At 44.0% G+C, this 14,619-nt stretch overlaps 1 protein-coding gene across 3 annotated transcripts in view; it reads right to left on the bottom strand.

Moving 5' to 3' along the window:
• The window catches only part of LOC126106790 (uncharacterized), a 467,803-nt gene that overhangs the window by 10,867 nt on the left and 442,317 nt on the right, over positions 1-14,619 (bottom strand). For all 3 annotated transcript variants that reach the window (XM_049913178.1, XM_049913177.1, XM_049913176.1), the window contains exon 9: positions 634-2,073. In XM_049913178.1, coding sequence (XP_049769135.1) covers positions 634-2,073 — 1,440 coding nt within the window. The remainder of the gene's footprint in view (positions 1-633; positions 2,074-14,619) is intronic.

The raw sequence follows: 14,619 nt of genomic DNA, 5'->3' as shown, positions 1-14,619 counted from the left end.
ACACTATTTGGTTTCCTGCAGATAAGAACAAAAAGTTCTATGGGATATTCTGTGATGTGATAAAAATCATTAAGTTCCGTGAATCACTAACTACTTCATCACAAATTACCAGTAGCATAATTTGTCAGAATTTCTACCGGTGATTCAGTGGACTACAATCAAATGAATGTTACGGTCTGTACGTCGAACTTTTGAGATTCGATCGTCAATGAATTGCCAGAAATAGAACTGTATGATGACCTGATCAGTCATAGCAGAAGTTTCCAGTTGGATACTGCACTGAATCCTCTCACTGTAAAACACCTCGGGCTGCATAACTGATATCTTTGTGGAGTTTTACTGAATTTAGACGACTGACCTGATATCAGTTATGTGAGCTCTTGGAGTGTAGTGCAGAGACTTACAACAGAAGAACACATGGTCAAGTAATGCCTGCATGGTGATTTGAGAGTAAATGAGCCGAGAGTACTTTCAACAATTTGCTCGTGCCAATGGCCAGAAGACTTCACTGAAATATGTGGCAGAAAGTTACTGACGTGTGGCGGAACACTCGATAAATCACAGAAGATCTACACACAACTTTTAGGACCTGGCTGACAACTCACTGCAAAACAAATCTGGCGCCAGACTGACCTGAGGTGGAGGCTGTGCGGCGCTGACAGGCTGCCGGACCAGGGGGTCAGAGTCGCACTCTCGTCACAGGCAGACTCCGAGCGCTCTCCGCCTCTCCCCTGCGAGACCTGCCGGTCCTTCGGCGAACCGCTCGGATACTGCACATCTGTACCGGACGACGCCGCCGGCCGGACAGCGCGGCGGGACCTCGGCTTCGTCTTCGGGACGGACGAAGAACTGGCAGAATTGTACGATGTTCTCGAGGCTGTAATCGAGCTAGAAATAGTTTCGGTGTAGTCTGAAGAAGTCGGGCACTTCTCGAGAAGCTCAACATCACCTCGCCAATGGTGGGGCAACTCTCCGGTTCCGAGAGGAGGTGTCGAACAGGATCTTTCGGCAGAGCCGTCTGTCACGGGCCGTCCTCTGCAGTGCGACTCGTGCCGTCTGCCGGACTGTCGCTCTGTACGCTCTCTCTGCCTCTGGAAATGGTCGGTAGGCTCGTAAAGGTTCTCACTGGAAGTGCATCTTCTGTGTGTCTCGGACCCGACACAATTTTTCACACTTTTGTTCTGTACGTAATCGTCCTCAGATTTCTGCTCAGCGTCCACACCAATAGGTACAGAACTGCAGCTTCTACTGTCTCTCCTCGTTTTATTGCAGCCAATATAAGTATTTGTGGACGGTACAGGGGGTACACGGGACGGATGCAGAGTTTCCCGAGTGTGTGGAGTGGCGGTGCCGACGTCTACACCATTTGTCTCATTCTCGCGGCAGCCACTATTATCGACACTTAAATTGTCCGTTTCCTTGCGTGCCCGTGATTTTTTCTGCGACTCGACGAACGTCCGGAGGTACGTGTGGTGGTGACAGGAGTGCGAGCAGCAGGCGATGTCGACGGCGCTCTCCTCGTCGGAGGTGCTGTCGCCACCTCCGTCCGGCCGGCTCTCGCCTCCGCGACCCTTCGCCTGGAGGCAGGGGCCGAGGTCGCTGTCACACATCTGGTGAGACTGCGGGCACTCGCGCACCCCACCTGCGCGCGTTGCCGTCTGCACGTTTAGTGCTCGTCGTCTGTGCGGGAAACTGCTGTCACTCTCGGTCGGGTTTTCCCTCGGTGTGGACTTGCTTGACGGACAGATCACAGTTTGCAGCTGTATACCGGGCTGAGAAAACTGTCCCCCGCACACCCCGGTGGACCGGTCGTCGCCAGCGTCTGCACTCGCACTGCTCCTCTGCCTCGCCTCGACCGACGTGCGAGAGGACTCTCGTCGACTGGCATCGTGAGAACTGTGGGCGTGAACGCGACGAGTCGCTTGTGCCCGAGCGCGGAGCCCTTCCGAGGTGACTGGCGTCGTCAGGTCTCTGTCACGTCGACTGTTTCCCGCAGGTGACAGCTCTCGACTGGGTACTTCTCTGACTTCGATTCTCACTCGGCCGATTTCTGTCTGATTTTCAATTATGGATCTGTAATTAAGGAAAACATCTTACAACTGACTGGGGTAATGTTCTTATACATAATATAGCATTTCAGTACAATTTTCCATCGTTACAACCTCTCGATACGCCACAGCATCATCTGCAAAAAGCCTCAGTGAACTTCTGATGTCATCCACAAGGCACTTATGTATATTGTGAATAGCAACGGTCCTATGACACTCCCCTGCGGCACACCTGAAATCACTCTTACTTCGGAAGACTTCTCTCCATTGAGAATGACACGCTGCGTTCTGTTATCTAAGAACTCTTCAATCACACAATTGGTCTGATAGTCCATATGCTCTTACTTTGTTCATTAAACGACTGTGGGGAACTGTATCGAACGCCTTGCGGAAGTCAAGAAACACGGCATCTACCTGTGAACCCGTGTCTATGGCTCTCTGAGTCTCGTGGAATAATAGCGCGAGCTGGGTTTCACACGAACGTCTTTTTCGAAACCCACGCTGATTCCTACAGAGTAGATTTCTAGTCTCCAGAAAAGTCATTATACTCGAACATAATACGTGTTCCAAAATTCTACAACTGATCGAGATATAGGTCTATAGTTCTGCACATCTGTTCGACGTCCCTTCTTGAAAACGGGGATGCCCTTTTCCAATCGTTTGGAACGCTACTCTCGTCTAGAGACCTACGGTACACCGCAGCAAGAAGAGGGGCAAGTTCCTTCGCGTACTCTGTGTACAATCGAACTGGTATCCCATCAGGTCCAGCGGCCTTTCCTCTTTTGAGCGATTTTAATTGTTTCTCTATCCCTCTGTCGTCTATTTCGATATCTACCATTTTGTCATCTGTGCGACAATCTAGAGGAGGAACTACAGTGCAGTCTTCCTCTGTGAAACAGCTTTGGAAAAAGACATTTAGTATTTCGGCCTTTAGTCTGTCATCCTCTGTTTCAGTACCATTTTGGTCACAGAGTGTCTGGACATTTTGTTTTGAGCCACCTACCGCTTTGACATTAGACCAAAATTTCTTAGGATTTCCTGCAACTCAGTACATAGAACTTTACTTTCGAATTCATTGAACGCCTCTCGCATAGCCCTCCTCACACTAAAATTTCGCTTCGCGTAATTTTTGTTTGTCTGCAAGGCTTTGGCTAGGTTTATGTTTGCTGTGAAGTTCCCTTTGCTTCCGCAGCAGTTTCCTAACTCGGTTGTTGTACCACGGTGGCTCTTTTCCATCTCTTACGATCTTGCTTGGCACATACTCATCTAACGCATATTGTACTATGGTTTTGAATTTTGTCCACCGATCCTCAACACTATCTGTACTTGAGACAAAACTTTTGTGTTGAGCCGTCAGGTACTCTGTAATCTGCCTTTTGTCACTTTTGCAAAATAGAAAAATCTTCCTACCTTTTTTAATATTTCTATTTACGGCTGAAATCATCGATGCCGTAACCGCTTTATGATCGCTGATTCCCTGTTCTGCGTTAACTTTTTCAAATAGTTCGGGTCTGTCTGTCACCAGAAGGTCTAATATGTTATCGCCACGAGTCGGTTCTCTGTTTAACTGCTCAAGGTAATTTTCAGATAAAGCACTTAAAAAAATTTCACTGGATTCTTTGTCCCTGCCACCCGTTATGAACGTTTGAGTCTCCCGGTCTATATCCGGCAAATTAAAATCTCTACCCAGAACTATAACATGGTGTGGAAATCTACTCGAAATATTTTCCAAATTATCCTTCAGGTGCTCAGCCACAACAGCTGCTGAGCCAGGGGGCCTATAGAGACATCCAATTACCATGTCTGAGCCTGCTTTAACCGTGACCTTCACCCAAATTATTTCACATTTCGGATCTCCGTCAATTTCCTTCGATACTATTGCAATTCTTATCGCTATAAACACGCCTCCCCCTTCACTGTCCAGCCTGTCTCTGCGGTATACATTCCAATCTGAGTTTAGGATTTCATTACTGTTTACTTCTGGTTTCAGCCAACTTTCTGTCCCTAGTACTATATGGGCGTTGTGACCGTTTATTAATGAGAGCAGTTCTGGGACCTTTCTATAGACGCTCCTGCAGTTTACTATTAGCACATTAATAATGTTATACCCTGTTGCATTTTGCCTACTCCTACCTTGCCGCGTCTCAGGAGGCGTCTTGTCGGGCCTAGGGAGGGGATTCTCTAACCTAAAAAACCCCCGTGTGCACTCCACACGTACTCCGCTACCCTTGTAGCCGCTTCCGGCGTGTAGTGCACGCCTGACCTATTCAGGGGGACCCTACATTTCTCCACCCGGTAGCGGAGGTAGAGAAATTTGCACCCCAGATCTCCGCAGAATCGTCTGAGCCTCTGGTTTAAGCCTTCCACTCGGCTCCAAACCAGAGGACCGCGATCGGTTCTGGGAACGATACTACAAATAGTTAGCTCTGATTCCACCCCACGAACGAGGCTTTCCGCCTTCACCAATTCCGCCAACCGCCTGTACGAACTGAGGATGACCTCTGAACCCAGACGGCAGGAGTCATTGGTGCCGACATGAGCAACAATTTGCAGTCGGGTGCACCCAGTGCTCTCTATCGCCGCCGGTAGGGCCTCCTCCACATCTCGGATGAGACCCCCGGCAAGCAGACACATTGAACACTGGACTTCTTCCCCCACCTTTCCGCTATTTCCCTAAGGGGCTCCATCACCCGCCTGACGTTGGAGCTCCCAATCACTAATAAACCACTCCCCCCGTGTGCCTGCTCGGACCTTGCTGAAGGAGCGGCCACATGTCCACCCACAGGCAGAGCGGGCGATGCCACACGGCCAGCCTCCACATTGACCCTCCGCCGCTGAACCCGCCACTCCCCTTGGGGAGAGGGTGGCCCAACCGCGTCCGGTACCCGCGAAGATGTCTCGACAGCAGGGACAGTGTGTGAAGCATGTAACACCTGGGGTGTACCTTGCGACGCACCAGACTCCCCACTGCCGCCACACTCCGAGGCAGCAGCCTGAAGACGGCTGACCGCGGCCATCAACACGTTCAGCTGTTCGCGAACAGTGGCCAGCTCCTCCTGCGTCCGTACACAGCAGTCACACATCCTATCCATCCTAAGAAATCAATTTACTGTAGAGAGTTAATCAACTTTTAACTAGACTGCTAATTCACTAAAGGCAGCTGACTAAACTGACTAAACTGTGGTTGCTAGCCGCTTCTTGTAGACAACAATGAAAATAGCACTACCTGTCTCTGGACTGTATTGAAAACAAACACTAGCACTACTAGCACTGTGGCTGACTACAGGGACTCTCTCTGACTGTATTCAAAACAAACACGAAATCTATGGAACACTATTACTAGCACTCGACAATTAAAGCTTCCTAAAAGCAAAAACACACGGAAGAAGAAGTGACAAGTAAGAAAAATACAGTTAATACTTAAATTAACGTAGCTCGCTGCACAGCAGACGTGAAGCGGACGGCAGTTACGACGACACTGGAATGAGGTGAAATGATATTACTGAAGAAATGCACTCACATGCTGATCTCCAATGGAATAAATATGTAGAGACAATTAAAAATTTGTGGCCGATTTGGATGTGAACCGTGACATTCTGCTTTTTTTAAGCACTCGCCTGAACTAATACTCTATCAGCTCACAAAAATCAGCAAATGTGGGCTTCAGTTGCAGTCCAGCACAAATTCTCTTTAGTCATGACACATTTTGTTACATGGAATGAAGGACACGATGGGGAAGAAGTATTTGAGAGGTGTGTAAGACAGATGGGCCTATCGTACTTGTTCTTATACCATTCCTCACATTAATATAAATTTTTTCCTTTATTTGGTTTTGTTTTATTGCAAAAAAACACATATATATATTACTTATAGAAAATATTTAATTTCTTATTTGTGCTTTATTTCAAGGAAATTTATTATTCATTGGATAGCTTTCGGACTACATAGGATAATAGTGTATTTGTTTCTTATGAAAACATTATCTTTAAAAGAATACACTTGATTTACAAGTCATACAAATCACAGAGAGATGAAATTTTCAGTTGGTGGTTAGCTGCCTATTTCTAAAGTAACATAGCTCATTTAAAAGATGCCATTCTCCTCTTTCTGTCAAATGTCTTACTTTTTCCAAAAGTTTTTTATTTCAAAAGTTGTTTGTTTTCCTAGAATGTTTCAATCTTAAGTAATAAATATTTCCAAAATTTAATACCATAGTTTTGTAGTCCAGATTTTTCCGATTCCAAAAATGCCCACTTTTACAATAATAATTTGCTAGTTGATTGATTATTTAAAGTAGATAATTTGACCTTCTCAAAATCATTTGGTGGGCTTTGGGAATCCCCAGGTAAATAGAAATTATCATCACAGAGTAGTAGTTATGATTTTTGCTATATTCTAATTATATAGGTCATAGTTAAATAGACTTGCTGCTTTACCCGCTTCATCTTTGTGTCCTCTAATTTTGGCATAGTTTATGTGAATTTTCAGTCTCTGATCAGATATCAAAATGTTAACAATGTGTAGCGAGTTGACACACTGTATATTTATCTTTGTGAGACTGTGTGAAACATTCTGCACTTCGCCAGCGATACATATATTTTGTAACTGTGTGACAGGGTGTTAATGAATGTGGTTTGCCTATGTGTTACAAGTGTTTAGACTGTTACTTGTGACAAAGCGGATCAACAGGTAAGGAACACTGATTGTACAGAGTGATTATAAGTAAAGTTAAACTTTCAAACCACTGTAGAAATAACAGCACTAGTCAGAATAGAGGCCAAAAACCTCATAAAAGCATCAATCAAAATCAAATCGGATTATTAATTTCCGTGTGGCTGGCGCAAAACATGTTCAGTATGCTGTCCACCGTTTTCTGCAGCAAGTTGAAATCGAAAAACAGCATGTTCCACAACTGATGGCAATGTTTCCAGGGTCATGTTCAGAATGCGCTCGCAATGCGTGCCTTCAATACAGCTAAGTTTGCAATCAGTACACTGAACACATCATATTCCAGACAGCCCCGCCCCCCACAGCCAGAAGTCACGAGGATGACGATTAGGTGATCGGGATGGCCGGGCTCTAGGGAAATGGCGCCTGATCATTCCGAAATGGCGCTTCAACAGTTGCCTAACTGGATTTGCGATGTACGGAGGTGTGCCATCTTGCATAAAAATGATCCCATCGACACATCCACACTGTTGGACAGCTGGAGTGACGTGGTCGCGCAAAAGACACTTGTAGCTCTTACCAGTGAGGGTACAGGTAACAGAACCGGAAGCACCTGTTTCTCTGAAAAAATTTGGCCCTATGATGAATGATGCCATAAACCCGCACATTTGACATTTTCAGGAAGAAGTGTTACTGGTTGGTTTCCATGTGGATTTTCCATTGCCCATATTCGACAATTCTCTGAACCGACGTATCCCGTCAGATGCAAGTGGGCTTCGCCTGTCCACAAAATCTTCCACGGCCAATCATTGTTCACTTCCATGTGAGCAAGAAATTCTAAGGCAAAGGTCTCTCTCGCTGGTAGGTCAACAGGAAGCAACTTGTGCACGTGGGTAATTTTGAATGGATGGCAAAGAAGGGCATTTCGTAGGATTTTACGCACCATGCTCACGGGTATGTCTAACATTCGGGCAATTCTCCGTACACACCAGCACTCGTCTCCTCCTGCACTGCTGTGGCCACTGCTTCCACCGATGTCGAATCAATTCATTTCTTCCCTCTACAAGGTTGCACACCAAAAGAACCCGCCTTTTCGAATTTCCGAGTCATTTTCTCCAGACCCACGGCAGTCACTGGACCAACATCTTTTTTCAAACCGTTCAGTGCCCGGAACGTGAGCACAGTCATCATTCTTGTAATACACTTTTACAAGCAGAGGGCGATCCTGCATTAAGACAGTCGTGGCAAATGTCACACATGCGAAAGACGGAAAAGCCGTGTACCCGGCGTGTTTATATCAACTTCAATGACTCGTGCGCATGACAGGTGTTTTCATTTACGTATTCTGACACATACAATGCTATCTATCGATCAATTTTTACACTATTCTCTTTCTTCTGCCACACGTTTGCCCCCTTCTCTGATAATATTCCATTGCAATTTGACGTCAATCAGACCATTGGCATTATTTCTACCGCATTTTGAAAGTTTAACTTTAATTATGATCATCCTGTAAATAAATATGAAGATATCAAAAATCAGTTACTGCATTGTGGTTTACATTATTTGACATATGATTGTAAGATATTTTCACAACAGGATTATGATCCCGATGATGATGATGATGATGATGATGATGATAATCATGATAATCTGAGTGACAGAGATGTTATGAAAGCAGAAGAGTAGGTGAGCCAATCTATATGTTGCAGACTATCTCTTGGATTATTCAACCTGTGCATTAAGAAAGCAGTAAAGGGAACAAGAAGGAGCTCGGAAAAGGAACTGAATTCAATAAGAATAAATAAAAACAATGAGGTTTGCTGATGACTTTATAATTCTTTCAGAGATAGGAAAGGAGTTGGAAGATGAGTTGAACAGTAGATGAACATCAACAAAAGTAAAACATGGGTAATGCATAGCATGTGGTCAGGTGTTTTTCTTTCGAGAAAATGATTTAAAAATCAGTAATACACAGGTTTTTAGCAGGGTTGGAACTGGATATTTTTAATGGCTACTTACGAGCTGTCATTTGCCTTCCAAAATATTAAAAATACTCCATACGCATATATCTAGGCCACCTCCTACAAACTACTGTACGGGGCACCCTTGCATTCCAGTGAGGGTTCAGGGACAGATGACAGTGAATACAATGAAGCAGGTGATTAAGCTGGTCCCACGGCAGGCCCTGGAAACAACTGGGATGTGTGGAGTGGAACTCCTAAAGCTCCACCAGTGTTTGTGTTAAACAAGAAACACAGTCAAAATTTGACATGAGAAAATTTTGCTGACAACAGGCATGTTGATTTATTTATTTACCTTGTTTCTTCCTGAAGGAGTACCTCACATTATTAGTGGCATATATGTAACTCAGGAAAGATGGGGGAAGATTAACCAGGCTTGCAAGATGGAGGTATGCACAAGTCTGTTTCTGCATACTGACTTGTCATTTTCCATAAGGAGAGCATTGAAAGAGTACCAGTCCTTTTTACACTGTCACATACTTGTTATCTATTCTGAATGAAGATAGATTTCGCTGTTACTGAGGCATCGTCACTTCTGAGACAACTCACTGCAATCCAGAGACCAATCCTACAATATTAGTACAGTTGTGGACCATTTCTGTGTCACTGAGTGCAATAATTACATTACAGACAAGAAGCTCTGCATTGACAAATAAACAGTTTTGTGATGCTGTTGTTTTTCAGATGGTATATCAAAACTGAAAAACAAATATGTTCCGTAACTTTATGAACTCTGTAAATCCAAAGATGTGACACCTATAACAATTTGAGCTTCTGTGTTTTCTATTAGTGCTTTGAGCTATGATTCTTTCCCAAAAGAGCTACAACAATTCACATCTACAATACCCATTGTCACTAGGTCTATTCTTGCCCTGTGTTTGCCCTGCACCCACGTGCCCTTTCTGTAGTTTCCTGAGACCCTCTAAACAAAAAACTGCCCAGTCCTTCCACACTGCCCCCGCTACCAATTTAGCCACTTCCTCAGAGTAGCTTATTAGGGTCAATTCTGTTCCTCCTAAACATCAATGACTTTCCCAATAGTGTTAGCCATGTTGACAAACTCTCTTTGCAGATGGCAGCAATATTACAGTCACTGAGGAAACAAGACAATTCCAGGCAGAGAAAGCAAGTGAAACCCTCAAGGAAGTTTACAGTGGTCAATATGCGAAACTGACACTGAAAATAAAGAAAACAAATGCAACGAATTTCAGTACGATGAGGGAAAATGACACTGTTAAATTAAATGTAGATGGCGCCCCTATAGACTTTGTAACAAACACAGAATTTCTAGGAATGAATATTGATGCTCAACTGAGATGGTGGGAATGCACAAAGATATCTGCAAACAAATTATATCAGCATATCACACCATTAGAGTTCTGTCATCGGTGTATAACAGCCAGTGTCTTTTAGTTATATGCTATTCATATCTACATTCAGTTGTTAGCTATGGCACTCTTTTCTGGGAAACAACTATACAAAATGTGAACACGATTTTCAAACTGTGACAAAGGGTCATAAAAATAATAAACAAAAATAGCAGTCAAGTTCATTGTAAAGATCTGTTCAAACCATCGGGTAAAGTGAGAGAGTATACTCCCCTGTTGTAAACTCCTTCTGTATTTTATCCATTCATCGTCTCATCTCCTTCTTTAAAAAATGTTACTTTCACAGTACATTTTTTTCACCTCTCAGTTGTGCACTTTTTCACACTTTTTCTCTCAGAGGTTCCCGTACCTTACTTGGGAACACACCTGGTCTTTCTGTTTGGCCTTGCACAGGCTCCTCTTGTAGTTGCTCTCCATCTGTCAACTTGTGACTCTTCAGTTCCTCTCCCTGTGAATTTAACTCACAGGCTTGTACCCCGCATTTATGTTTAGTGAACATTGTGCTGTGATGGTGACAACAGTTTGGAGTTACAAGCAAAAATGTCCACTTAGGCACTTAAAACAACATCGAGTTCCATTTATGCAGTTTACTGCACAATGTTAGCCAACATCAGCAATATTGTTGAGATGCACTGAAACTCTATTTAAAAAATTAATGTGTTCATTTACGTAATCCGCTGTCCTTTGTGTGAACAGCTCATATAGCGTAACGCACAGAATGCTGTCTTGAGGGACAGAATTGGACCTAAATCAATTCCACACACTAGGTTAACGACTGTTGTTTTGGCACACCAGACATTCTGGGAGGCATTTAATTGAACTACATTGTGCATTGTGTAAATATATTTGAAGGTTTAGAGCAATCAGTTTCATTGCTGAGATAGATAATAGGAATGCAATTCATTGGCCTGACCATTCCTATACAGGGTGGTCAATTGATCGCTACCGGGTCAAATATCTCGCGAAATAAGCGTCAAACGAAAAAACTACAAAGAACGAAACTTGTCTAGCTAGAAGCGGGAAACCAGTTGGCGCTATGGTTGGCCCACTAGATGGCGCTGCCATAGGTGAAACGGATATCAACTTCGTTTTTTAAAATAGGAACCCCCATTTTTTATTACATATTCGTGTAGTACGTAAAGAAATATGAATGTTTTAGTTGGACCACTGTTTTCGCTTTGTGATAGATGGCGCTGTAATAGTCACAAACATATGATTCAGAATTTTAGACGAACAGTTGGTAACAAGTAGGTTTTTTAAATTAAAATACAGAACGTAGGTACGTTTGAACATGTTATTTCGGTTGTTCCAATGTGATACATGTACCTTTGTGAATTTATCATTTCTGAGAACGCTTGCTGTTACAGCGTGATTACCTGTAAATACCACATTAATGCAACAAATGCTCAAAATGATGTCCATCAACCTCAATGCATTTGGCAATACTCAACAGCGAGTAGTTCGCCTTCCGTAATGTTTGCACATGTATTGACAATGCGCTGACGCATGTTGTCAGGCGTTGTCGGTGGATCACGATAGCAAATATCCTTCAACTTTTCGCACAGAAAGAAATCCGGGGACGTCAGATCCGGTGAACGTGCGTGCTTCGACGACCAATCCACCAGTCATGAAATATGCTGTTCAATACCGCTTCAACCGCACGCGAGCTATGTGCCGGACATTCATCATGTTGGAAGTACATTGCCATTCTGTCATGTAGTGAAACATCTTGTAGTAACATCCGTAGAACATTACGTAGGAAATCAGCATACATTGTACCATTTAGATTGCCATCGATAAAATGGGGGCCAATTATCCTTCCTCCCATAATGCCGCACCATACATTAACCCGCCAAAGTCGCTGATGTTCCACTTCTCGCAGCCATCTTGGAATTTCCGTTGCCCAATAGTGCATATTATACCGGCTTACGTTACCGTTGCTGATGAATGACGCTTTGTCGCTAAATAGAACGCGTGCAAAAAATCTGTTCTCGTCCCGTAATTTCGCTTGTGCCCAGTGGCAGAACTGTACACGACGTTCAAAGTCGTCGCCATGCAATTCCTCGTGCATAGACTTATGGTACGGGTGCAATCGATGTTGATGTAGCATTCTCAACATCGACGTTTTTGAGATTCCAGATTCTCGCGCAATTTGTCTGCTACTGATGTGCGGATTAGCCGCGACAGCAGCTAAAACACCTACTTGGGCATCATCATTTGTTGCGGGTCGTGGTTGACGTTTCACATGTGGCCGAACACTTCCTGTTTCCTTAAATAACGTAACTATCCGGCGAACTGTGCGGACACTTGGATGATGTCGTCCAGGATACCGAGCAGCATACATAGCACACGCCCGTTGGGCGTTTTGATCACAATAGCCATACTTCAACACGATATCGACCTCTTCCGCAACTGGCAATTGGTCCATTTTAAAACGGATAATGTATCACGAAGCAAATACCGTCCGCACTGGCGGAATGTCACGTGATACCACGTACTTACATGTTTGTGACTATTACAGCGCCATCTATCACAAAGCGAAAAACGTGGTCCAACTAAAACATTCATATTTGTTTACGTACTACACGAATATGTAATTAAAAATGGGGGTTCCTATTTAAAAAACGCAGTTGATATCCGTTTTGACCTATGCAGCGCCATCTAGCGGGCCAACCATAGCGCCATCTGGTTTCCCCCTTCAATCTAGACGTGTTTCGTTCTTTGTAGTTTCTTCGTTTGATGCTTATTTTGTGAGATAATTGACCCGGTCACTATCAATGGACCATCCTGTATGCTGTAGTTGTGTATTGTGTTTCAAAAAAACTTTGACATTTCAGTTACTCATTTCAACCATTTCAGCAAGGTGCTTATAGGGAGTGGCGAGTAATGTCCTTTAGTCCCTGGTTTTACAAACAACAATCCTTCTTCCTTTAATTTTATGGAAACTAGCAACTTTCGGCTACTCTTGCTGCTGTTTAGTAATGTTTCAATGCATAGATTTTGTACATAGGCTGCAGTTTTGTCAGGGGTATAGCATTACAAAAGATGTCCAAAGATAATGCATATTCTCTGCACATGTAGGCTTCCACTACGTGCAAAAAACACTTCAGATGCACAGCCCATCTTTTGCTTGAAAGTGTTTTGATGAACCCTCTGCCAGATGCTTGACTGTGAACTGCAGAGTAATGATTTAGAAGAAGATGTGGAATTCGTATAGTAACATATTCTAGTCCGGATAAGTACTTTACTGAAGTTTAATTGGATCCACCCCACTGTACCTGTTACTACTGTTTTTTTCTGTTCTATTCACATATGGGATGCAAGAAAAATGACTGTTTAAGTGCCTCTGTGCATGCTGGAATTGATCCAATCTTGTCCTCATGATCCCTATGGGAGCAATACATACAGACTTGTAGTATGCTCCTAGAGTCACCATTTGAAGCTGATTCTTGTAACTTTGTGAATAGGCTTTCATTCGATAGTTTACACCAACCTTCATGATTCTGCCAATTCAGTTCTTTCAGCATCTCTGTGACTCTCCCATGGGTCGAACAAAACTGTGATCATTTGTGCTGCTCTTCTCTGTATATGTTCAATATCCTGTGTTAGTTCTGTTTGGTAAGAGTCCGATATGCCTCAGCAATATTTTAGGATGGGTTGCACGAGTGTTCTGTAAGCAGTCTCTACTGTAGACTGATTGCATTTCCACAGTATTCTACAGATAAACAAAAGTCTGTCATCTATGAGGTTCGTTCAAATGAAACCTGGTCAGTGCTTCTACCTTCGCCTTACACGGAAGGCGGCATCACGTGACTGTTGGTATGGTGGCGCCATCTATTGGTAGGATGACTGATGAGTGCACACTATTTGATGTTGCATAGTGCCAGTGTGGTTTCATGCCGAAGAGAAGGTGGTCACACAAGTTATTGTCCACTACCGAACATGCAGGCGAGTAAGCAGAAACGAGGAGTGATTCGATTTTTGACAGCGGAGGGAGTTGGAGGCTGCGAAATGTATCGACAGGTGAAGGCTGTGTACGGTGAGTGCAGTCTGAGTCGTTCAAGTGTCGTGGAATGGCGCAAACGATTCCTCGAGGGGCGCGACTCACTGGAAGGCGATGCTCGTCCTGGACAGGCTCATCGTGTCCTCGCACCGGAAGTGGTTGCAGAATCACCGTGGACCATATACATCAGTTACTAGATATTAGGGTGGGCGCCGCCCACACCATAATGCATCAACACTTGAACTTTCGAAAAATCTGTGCGCAATGGGTTCCCCACCAACTGACCGCCGAACAGCGCAATACTCGAATGGCGTTGTCTTTGAGTCATCTGCAACGTTATCGTGAAGATGAATACGGCTTTCTGTCACATGTTGTCACAGGTGACGAAACATGGTGTCACCATTTTGAATCGGAAAGCAAGCGTCACAGCAAGCAGTGGAAACATGCGACTTGACCACATCTATTGGTTCTGGTAAGATCACGATGTT

The sequence above is a fragment of the Schistocerca cancellata genome, chromosome 10 (genome assembly GCF_023864275.1).
Source record: "Schistocerca cancellata isolate TAMUIC-IGC-003103 chromosome 10, iqSchCanc2.1, whole genome shotgun sequence".
In the NCBI taxonomy this organism is placed as follows: domain Eukaryota; kingdom Metazoa; phylum Arthropoda; class Insecta; order Orthoptera; family Acrididae; genus Schistocerca; species Schistocerca cancellata.
Note: the sequence above shows the minus strand (reverse complement) of the source record. Positions and strands in the feature narration are given on the sequence as shown.